This window comes from Alexandromys fortis, unplaced genomic scaffold, assembly GCF_014885135.2.
Source record: "Alexandromys fortis isolate MF-2015 unplaced genomic scaffold, M_Fortis_MF-2015_v1.1 scaffold_14, whole genome shotgun sequence".
Taxonomy (NCBI): domain Eukaryota; kingdom Metazoa; phylum Chordata; class Mammalia; order Rodentia; family Cricetidae; genus Alexandromys; species Alexandromys fortis.
Window position 1 is genome coordinate 6,467,400 of NW_026067910.1, and position 10,900 is coordinate 6,478,299.

The window sequence follows — 10,900 nt, forward strand, 5'->3', positions numbered from 1 at the left end:
TTTTTTCGAGACAGGGTTTCTCTGTGTAGCTCTGGAGCCTGTCCTGGAACTCTATCTGTAGACCAGGCTGGTCTTGAACTCACAGAGATCCGCCTGCCTCTGCCTTCCCAGTCCTGGGATTAAAGGTGTGCGCCACCACTGCCGGCTAGGAAGAATTGTCTTTAATATGTACAGTTTTTTTTTTTTTCCTGAGCTGGAAAGGAACTTTTATTGTGTAGTGTGATATCTGTAGCCAGTACAAAACATCAAAAAGCGATTCCCCCTTCCCCCAAAGGGACTCTAACAATTTGAGCAGCGAGCTTCTCCGTACTCTTTCCTGTCTGCCTCCCATGTTGTTTTCAGATGGTCTCAGCACTCAGATGCCTCCTGTGTTAGGGAGTTATTTGTCCGTGACACAGCTACAGAGGCTTCCTCTTCTTTTCTCCTCTAACATTGAACAAGGCGTTTGCAGTACAAAATGTTTTAGGTTTAGTGACTTATCAGTTTTTAATGACATCTAGATTTTGAGTCATAGAAGTTCTTTAAATAGAATTAGTAATTTAAATTTCATGATAATATTGTATAATCACACATTAGCTCATTATTTTATAACTTCTAAAATATTGGACATTAGTGTTCTGTTGGTTTTTGCTATTATAATTCAATATGCTACAAACATTTGCAAATAAATCTTTATGAATGTTTCCTATTATTTCCTGGCTGGAGTTATGACATTATTTAAACTTGTTACATTTCATTACATTGTTTCTGAAAAGAAACCAACTGATGATTTCCTCAACAGTTTTTAGCATATCTTTGGGAGAGGAATGCTTTAAAGTTTAAAACCAAATCATTTTGTAATTTCATACGTCATAAGATGCAGCTCCGTTTCCTGCCTTGAGAAGAGACGGAACTGTATAGAAAAGCGGCTGCTGTCCGTTGCCTTGGAGATTTTGAACGATGGTTGATGGAAGGATCCTCCTCTCACCTCCTGTTTCTTAACTTTGCAGGCTCCCTAAGACCCTGGCCAGGCTGGACCTCAAGGGCAATGCCATCCAGGACATGGCTGAGAGGGAGCTCAGGGACCTCAAACTACTTCAGGTTCTGAACCTGAGGAACAACAAGATCTCCGCCTTAGACCTCAAGGCCCTGGAGGGGCTGCCCCGGCTCAGGCACCTGTACCTGGACGGAAACCCCTGGAACTGCACCTGCAGTCTCCTCCGTGCCAGGGAAGTCCTGAAGGCCAAGGGCACCGACGTGAAAGGAGGGCAGTGTGCAGCCCCAGCAGAGCGACAAGGAGAGAGCTGGATGTCTTCCAAGAAGATCGTGAGACAATGAGAGCACCACTTACACCAGAATGAGAGAAGCAAAGAGATCAAGAAGAAATCAAAACTGGAAGACTCTTCCAGAGTCAGGCTCAGCCTGGATGATGATGACGATGATTACGAAATAGATTAGTGATGAGCTTTGTTTTCAGTTTAGAAAATGATTTTTAATGTTCACTCTCAGAAAGACGCTATCATTTAGATATGCAAGCCTCCGTTGTAAGTGGTTTTTGTATTTTTGGAAGGTGAAATAAGGGTTAAGATTAGTTAAAATGTGTGTGGGGGGGGAGAAACAATTGATGTGTTACCTACTTTGAAACAATTTTGTGCTTTAGTCTGCAACCTAGATAGATAATGTCAAATAAAATTATAAAAAAATAAAATAAAGTTAATCAACGATCCTTAAGTAGAGTATTTTGTTTTACCAAATAATTGTTGACGTTTTTATATGAAACTGCTGTTAATGGCCTACACTACAAACTGCTAATATAAGCAACGAGAACAGAATGACTAAGTTACTAGAACAATTCTCAGGAATTCACAGAGTAAACGGAGAAGCTGGGGAGTCTGGTGAGAACAGCGTATTCCCTTCCTCTCAGGAGAGTGAAATACCTAGGAGACAGACAGACAGCAGGCTGTAGGCAAGGCTCCTAGGAGACAGACAGATAAGCTGCAGGAGAGGGTTATTTTGGTTGGTGGTCTCTGAGACATCAGTGCATGGGTGTGTGGTAAGAGCCATGTAGCAGAGGCCTTGTTCACCTCACGGCAGTCAGGAAGGAGAGAGACTTGAGAAGGGAGCCAACCAACAGGACATGGCTTTCAACTAACCCCCTGTCACCCAAATTTCTCTAACTAGTCTCTACTCCTAAGTTCCATCATTTCAATGGTGGCATGGTGAGGTGGATTTGAGTATGGGAGCTAGGGATCAAACTGCTTGAGGGACTGACACAGAAGCATGCATCGGAGACATCCTTAGCTTCTCCAAGGCTCTTCTCTCTGGAGAATAAAGTATTCTCTAGTACTTCCGGAGTCTGTTTTCCTCCCTGCAAGATTTCTACCCTTGGAGGCAGTGGGCAGGAAGGCCATTTGGCCTAGTTGACTCCACAAGGTCTTTACCAAAACCCAAAGAAATGCAGAAGAGGAAGTGTGAGTTAGTGGTGTATTATCACAGATGTCGCCACATGGTGCTTTGAGTTATAACATTCAGTTTCTCTGAGTTAACCACAGGCTCCACAGTGCCTTCCTTCTGGTTAGCTGCATCTTGAGGGTTGGTTGCTTGTCTGTAAATAGGAGCACACAGATGGCAGAACAGTACTTTTCTCTGTCCATTTCTGGGTACACTCTATTTGTAAATACATTTGAAACCCCATTCAAAGTTAGTTTTTGTTCTCATTAGTAAAGAGTTATCTGTGCATAGGTAGGAAAGATTTCCATCAAATATCCCTCATGGCAGAGAAAATAAATAGGGGTCAGGAAGTTGGGCAAAGAGGCCACCAAAAGTAGACCTTTCTCCACTGGCATGTTTTAAATTAAAATTTCACACAGGTTTTACTTTATTTGATTTATGTTTATATTTTCTTTCTTCAAAATATTTATGAAAATTGAAATTCTTTGAGAGGAGCCCTATGTATATTTTGGTTTCTGAAATTCCCTAGTACACTAACATTTCCTTCCTCAACACAGAAATACATCAATCAGAGAATTTATACACAATTTTCCTTGCTATTACACAGGGTAGACCTATATAGTTCTCTCTTAAAAAAAAAAGATTAGTTATGTGTGATGTGTAATGATTTCTGTGCTCTAACACCTCCTGGGGAGTCCCAGTTTCTAGCTGCGAGGGTTTGAGAATGAAGCTAGTCATTGACGGAGCTGGCCTGGAGGGGCTCACAGACAGGAAAATTCGGAGCTGGGGCTTGGTCACGCTTGAATTGTTTTTTTTTTTTTCAGTGCTCCCCAGAACCGAATCCAGGGTTTGATGCTTGCTGAATAAGGGTTCTACTGTGAAACACTCCCCAGCCCTGCATCTGTTTTTATTTTGAGTGCAGCCTTCCAACATAGCATTCATGCATGCATGCACGTGTGTGCGTGTGTAGGGATTGAGCCTAGAACCTTGGGCTTGCTCGGCAAGTTTTCTACCAATTTTCAATCTCCCAGTTCTTTCAAAATGTTTAAGTTGAAGACAGGATCTCCTTGTGTTGACCAAGTTGGCTTTGAACTCAATCTGTAGCCCAGGCAGGGTTTGAACTTGTGATCCTCTTGCCCCCAACTCCTTGAGTAGGGATTACAGGCTTGTGAATCCAGACCCAGTTTACTTCTAGGCCTTTTATATAAGTTACATTAATTTTACCAGCACTGAGTGATTCTATGACTCAAAAACTTGTAGTTTTTTTGAGTTAATCCCACTGTATACATATTAATTTATTTGGTTTTCTGTTGATAAACTCTTTTTTTGACTTTTTATTACAAATATCACGTGTATAGCTTGTTTCTTATGCAGATGTATATATTAATAGAATACATTCCTAGAAATGGAGTTTCTGCGAAGATATGTTCATGAAAATTCTTTTTTTTTCGAGACAGGGTTTCTCTGTAGTAGCTTTGGAGCCTGTCCTGGAACTCACTTTGTAGACCAGGCTGGCCTCAAACTCACAGAGATCCGCCTGCCTCTGCCTCCCAAGTGCTGGGATTAAAGGCGTGCGCCACTACCGCCCGGCTTATGAAAATTCTTAAATTCAATTTTTATCTTAAATGACATATGCAACAAATATGTAAGCCACAAAACACAATAGTTGAATACCAATGGTCTTCACATTTTTAAAGGCCCCTAAACACACACACACACACACTATATATATATGTATGTATATTGCTGTGCTTATAAGTGACCCATAAATTCAATATATATATATATAACATATATACACACAGAAATATAACCTTTACTACATCTCCACACACGCACACAACCCTTCCTACTTCTACACACACACACACACACACACACACACACACACACACACACACACTTAAAGCTCTGTTTTGTTAAGGACTGTAGTTCAGTTATGTCTAACATCTTTTAGTTAATTAGGTAATTTACTCAGTTAAATTTGCTTAATCAAATACACACATACACATCAATGAGTTCATTACTGTGCATATAAGTGACCCAGAAATTAAACTGTTTTCCATAATATACTTGCACTTGTTTGATGACTGTTGAAAACTGAATGATTGTTGTAGGAGCTGCGGGCCTCTTCCCACAGCCTGGCTTCTGGACGCCTGGCTAGCTTATACCCCAAAATAACAACACACAAATTGTATTCTTTTAAACATTGCTTGACCCATTATATCTAGCCTCTTCTGGCTAACTCTCATATCTTGCTTTAACCCATCTCTAATAATCTGTGTAGCAACAGTCTTACCGGGAAAGATTCAGGCATGTCTGACCTGGCGGCTTGCTTCATCGCGTCTGCCCAGGAGAGGGGAGCATGGCGTCTGAGCTCACTTCCTCTTCCTCCCAGCATTCTGTTCTGTTTACTCCACCCACCTATAGGCTGGCCTATCAAATGGGCCGAGGCAGTTTCTTTATTAACCAATGACCTTCCTCCATCAAATGATTGCCGAAGTATCACCCAAAATGAAAGGGAGGACACAAATGGCTCAAAGCACAATTTATGAGAATAAGCTTTGTGACTGGTGACAACCCAGTTCTGATAATGGGAAATACTACTACTAATAATAATAACAAAAACAATAATGGTATATCTTATATTTTCCTATTTTTTCTAAGGCAAAATTTTACTTTAATATCCTCTGTAAATTTTCCACTAAACACTGTTCTTAGGAATCCAATATAGAGGACTTGACATAATAGCTATTATTCAGATGTCCAGGTAATCACCTTGATGATCAATATTTAATGTCAGTTTGGCTGGATTTAAAATTGTGCAGGAGCTTAACCCCCAGGCAATCTAGGGGGGCATTTCCCAAAAAGGATTAATTGGAGAGAGATTCACCCTGAATGTGGGTGATGCCATCTCATAGACTGGGGCTCAGACCTAATAAAAGGAAAAAAGGACTAAGTCAGGGCATTCTCCTTCCTCTGATACCCCCAGATGTGAGCAAGTAGCAGCCCTCTTGCTTCAGCTGTTGTGGTTTCCCCACCATGAGGGATTATACCCTCAAGCCATAGGTGGAACAAACCCTTTCATTTATTCTTATGAAGCTGTTTCTTGTCAGGTGCTCAGCTACAGAAACAGAGAAGTAGCTAAGACCATCAGAGACAAGAGTCTGTACCGTGGGGTGCTCATGGTTCCAGTATGGATTCAGATAATGCTTTACAGTCGTTCAACCTCAGCTACTTTCTTCCCATACCCTCCACTCACAAGCCTGGATTGGATCACTGTTTGTAAGGCTTAAGCTTTTTATTTCTTCTTGGTCACTTTTCCTTTTTATTTCTTATGCTGGGGGTTGACCTAAGGCCTCGTGCAAACGGGACAGGTTCTCCACCACTGGGCGAAACATCCAGCACTGACTTCTCTTAGTAATCACAAAGCCACTGAAAACTGCTTAAAGAGGCCTCAAGTGTCCGTGAGTTACTTAAAAGGTAGCTCATGATAATGATTCGTCTAGAAATACAGTGAAATTCCAAAGTAGGCTGTGTACTGTTAAGGGTTATTTTTTTATTCATTGTTTTTAGGTATCACTCAAAGGAATGGGTTTCATTGTGAAAGCTCCATGCACATCTATTATAATATTCATCTCTCTCCGAGCCGCTTTACCCCTCCCACCCGTCCCTTTCTTCCCCCAGTCTCTCCCTCTCTCATGCACATCTGCCCCTCGCCCTCTCCCACTGTCATCCCTTTCCTTTAGTCCTCTTTCGCTCTCCCATGGTTCCCTTAGGCTACATGTGTGTCACCAGGGAATTTTAAGAAAACCCTTCCCTCCACTGTTGTATTCAGTCCTAAGGAGGGAATGTTAAGCAGTTTCCTCGTCATTTCCTTTCTTTAGGAGCCTTTGAAAGTGTAAAGACTGTGGGTATACAGTGACACTATTGCCATTTGTGGCTTACGTATTTGTTGCATATGCCATTTGTGATAAAAATATAATTTAAGGGTTTTCATGAACATATCTGCCCAGCAACTTCATTTCGAGGAATGTATCCTATTTATATGCATCTGCATAAGAAACAAGCTATATACAACGATATTCGTGTAATATTTGTAATAAAAAGTAAAAAACCCAAAGTTTATCAACAGAAAACCATATAAATGATTATCTATACAATGGAATTAACTAAAAAAAAACAAGTTGTAAAGTGTGTAAATGACAGCTCCATTTACACACACACACACACACACACACACATTTTAGGTGGCTTCTACATTTTCAAAGATCTTTAGTGTCACTGTCTTCCCTCACTATCCTGCCTTCCCATGTACACCCCCCTTGAAGCCTTCCTGTTTCATTTCTCCTTCAAGCTTTCATATCCCTCTATGGTGTCTTACTAGTTTCCCGCTTTCTATGGGTTTCAGTGGTGTTGCCCTTTAACGGGTGAACAATGCTGCCCCTGGACATGACAGGTTATGGGCGATGTTCTCTATAGGTTCAGGTTATTTGAATACTTGGTCCCCAGTTGGTGGAGCTGTTTGGGGAGGTGGTACAAACTTTCTGGAGGAAGTACATCACTCGGGGGTGGGCTTCGGAAGCTCATGGCCTCGCCTCACCTCCAGTTCTTGCACTACTTCATGTTTGTGGTTAAATATGTGATCCCTTAGCTTTCTCCTCCTGGTGCCATGCCTTCTTGACAGCACAGCCTCTTATCCCTCTGGAACCATAAGACAAACTAAGCTCTTTCCTTTATTAGGTTGCCTTGGGGGTGGTAATTTTATCACAGCAGAAGACAGTCAATTAATATAGCTATTAAAGAAAAAGCTCAGTGTCAGGTATGGATCGCCTCTTCCCCAGTTATTGGCCAGTAGGGCTTTTATGTGGGAGCCCCTCAGTATGCTGTGACTACCATTCGTTAATAAAGAAGTTGTCTTGGGCCTGGCAGGGCAGAATAGAGGTAGGCAGGGAAAACTGAACTGAATGCTGGGAGAAAGAAGGTGGAGTCAGAGACGCCATGGAGCCGCCAGAGGGGAAAGATGCAAGCTGCCATCTGGAACCTTGCTGGTAGACCATGAGCCTTGTGGTAATATATAAAATAATAGAAATGGGTTAACCAAAGATATAAGAGCCGACTAGCAATAGGCTTAAGTGATTGGCCAAGCAGTGATTTAAATAATAAAGTTTCTGTGTGATTATTTTGGGAGTCTGGGCAGTCAGGGAACAAACAAGCATCCACCTACTACTACACATAGAGGGAATCCAGTACTGTGATTCTGTCAAATGGACACAGGAAAAGACTGCCCTTTAAGTCCTTATCTTTAGAGCTAGAGATTGGTGCATCTTTCAACCTTCACACAGTAGATAACAATTAATACAGAGACCCATACCTATTCATTGTGCAGCGAATGAGTGGCTGTGGAGTGCTCAACTCCAGATGGGACATCTATAGCACACCCACTCCCACAAGGCTCAAGAATCATAGCAGAAGAGGGAGACAAAAGGGAGGTAAGAGTCAGAGGGAGAAGACATTTGCAGAAAGAGATTTTCCAGACATGACAGTGAAGTTGCACACATGAATTCACAGTGGCTAGGACTGTAGGTACAGGACCTGTACAAATTCAAGCCAGCTCAAATCCCAACATGGGTGGGGGTGAGGCTAACGAAGTCCCACTCTTATCTGAGAAGCTTTTGTCAGTTAGTCACTGTCGGAGGAGGAAGAATCGTTTTTTCTGGTGATGCAGGCCCTGAGAAGCTACCCATGCTCTCCTACTCTTGTGACGCGGGACTCCCCTCTGTATGCTATAAATACATTTTGTTGCCATTGGTTATTAAAGAACCTGTGTCAGCCAATGGTTTAGTAGAGTAAATCCAGGTGGGAAATCTGAACAGAGATATAGAGAGAGAGTAGGAGGAGACAGAGAGATGCCATGTAGCTGCTGAAGGAGACAGACGCCCCGGAACCTTTACCAACAGCCAAGAAACGAACGAGCAGTCTATGTCTACCCTCATGCACACACAGGCAGCACTAAACAGACTCAGTAGCTGTTAAAAATATAAGATCAAGAAAGCAAATGAAGTTGGGAGGGTAAGTGGAGGAGAATAAGAGAAGAAATGGAGAAAGGATTTATACATGTATTTTATACAATAAAATACTTAAAATATATAAAAAGAAATGACAAAATGGAACAGTGAATAAAAGATTAACTATGAAAATGCCCCTGCCCGCATGTAAGTCAATGGAGACCCTAGAGAGGGAGTGACAATGAGAGGGGCAAGAGGCACGAGAGATGGAGACAAGACAAGATTCTGATCAAGTTTCATTTATTCAAGGGAATAATCCAGGTAAGATCCAGGTGAGGGAAAGGAGGAAATTTTCCTTGTGCATGTAGGTTACTAGGCAACTCATTAGGCAACCTCACTGTGGTCTAATGGTCAGGCACGAAGTCCCTAACTGCGACATCAGAAAATTCAGAATGTTCAGAACACGGGAACAATGGAGCAATAACTCCTTGCAGAGTTGGAATTTGACAGATCAGAACAGCAGGAGAAGCCAAGCGCTACAGGGTGGGCGAAACTGATCCAGGGAGCAGTAAGTCTCCCACATGAAAATAAGGGTAAAAAATTAACATTGTTGAGAAGTATTTAAATTTCTGCTTCACCACTAAAAAACAAAACCAAGGTGCATGACTGGGGATGTAGCTCATTTGCTAGCATTCATGGAATCTGAGATGTGATCCCCAGCACTGTAAACTCCAAGCATAGTGGCGCCTGGCTTTAATCCTAGCACTCTAGAGGAGGAGACAGAAGGATCAGAAGTTCCAGGTCACCCTCAGTCGCTAGCAAGTTCAAGGTGAGCCTAGGGAGCAATGAGGTCCTGTTTCAAAAGTTAGAAGTGAATAATGCTAAGTACGAAGGAGAGTGGTAGTTGCTGGCTTAACTGATCTGCTTTTCCGGCTTGCTCCCCATGCTTTTCCAGTTTGCTCCCCTTAGTTGCTGACATATATGGCTGCTACAATAAGGCTTCAATAAAAAATAAGAATGTCAAGGTCATAAAATGCAATCATTTACAATATGAAATAAAGGCAGCATGTATAAGTTATGTATGGGTTTATAAAGTTTAAGTCATGGATCTAAAGGGCGAACAAACTAATTTAAATATGTAAATCAAGATTAGATGGCCTTGAAAAGTAGTTGAAGATTGACCCAAACTGCAGCGTTTATTCCTTACCTACATACTTTTAGGGAATCACCAAGTGTAATGGGAAGGCAAAAATAGTTTAAAATGTGTATAAATTGAAAAAAAAAATGCCAGAAGTTGGCAAGAAGATGCTTTTATCAAAAAGATTGTTGCCAGGAGTGAAATGTTCTCTTAGGTATGGAAAGGGATACACCAACTGATTTGTTTCTTTATAGGGATGAGGGAAAAAAAAAAAAAAAGCAAAAGGGTAAAAGTATAATGTTGATAACACACTACACTGAATAAAATCTCTCTTGAATCGTTATTCCAGAAATGAAAAGAAATTTGCTCAACTCTACAAAGAACATCTACAAAAACTGCAAAGGACACATTTCACAGTGAGGAACTGCGAGCTCTTCCTGCAAGGTCAGCGACGAGACCTAGGCGTCCTCTCTCATCTCTGTTTCCACCATCATATTGGAAGTACTAGCTAATGTAATAAGACAAGAAAGGCAAGCAAAAGCCCCACTGGTTGTGAAGGAAGAAACTGTAGACGGCAGAGCTGCAGATGTAGGGGATCCACGAGAGATGCTCCTAGACTAACCAGGCACCGCAGCAAGGTTGTGGGACTCAAGCTTAACAGAGATCACTGATCGCTCCTTTGTGGACCAGCAGTTGCCAAGTGGAATCTGAAATGCAGAACACAGTGCTGTTTTATGTTGGAATTCCAATGCAATGTTTATGTATAAGCCTGACAAAATATGTTTAATGTCTGGCTGAAAAGCTCTGAAAAATGGAAGAAGGAACTTGAAGGAGATGGTAGTGGTTGTGGCTCAGTGGTCCAGCGCTTGCCTAGCATTTGCAAGGCTTTGGGTTCAATCTCCAGCTCTCTGTCTCCTCCAGTGAATAAAAAGAATGAGTAATGAGTAAAAAAAGTGTAATACTCATGAGCAAAAAATGTACACTTAAAAAAAGAAACCGGAGAGCAACTCACTGAAGAAGTAGATGGGCAATGATCTTGTAGAGAAAGACTTATTATTGTCAAGATCTGGGATTTTTTGTCAACTTGGTCTATAAAATCGATGGTTTGACTCCCAACGAAAATCTTACCCAATTATTTTATGGGTACTGACATTTTCTTCAAAAAAAAAAAAAAAATTCTACCCTGACCATGTGATCCACTAACCTAGCTGAGCTAGAATCAAATTCTTTTAGTATTTACCTAAGTAGGTTTGAACAACATCTTTATCTATAAGTACCATAACTTGGAGGTCATCAAGATGCCCTTCAGCAGGTGGACAGATAA

General features: G+C 41.5%; 1 protein-coding gene across 1 annotated transcript in view; it reads left to right on the forward strand.

Moving 5' to 3' along the window:
- LOC126499092 (nephrocan) overlaps positions 1–1,696 on the forward strand; it is a 12,907-nt gene extending 11,211 nt beyond the window's left edge. Inside the window, exon 3 of the mRNA XM_050138142.1 lies at positions 990–1,696. Within this exon, the coding sequence (XP_049994099.1) occupies positions 990–1,317 (328 nt within the window). The 3' untranslated portion in view covers positions 1,318–1,696. The remainder of the gene's footprint in view (positions 1–989) is intronic.
- Positions 1,697–10,900: the final 9,204 nt, after the last annotated feature.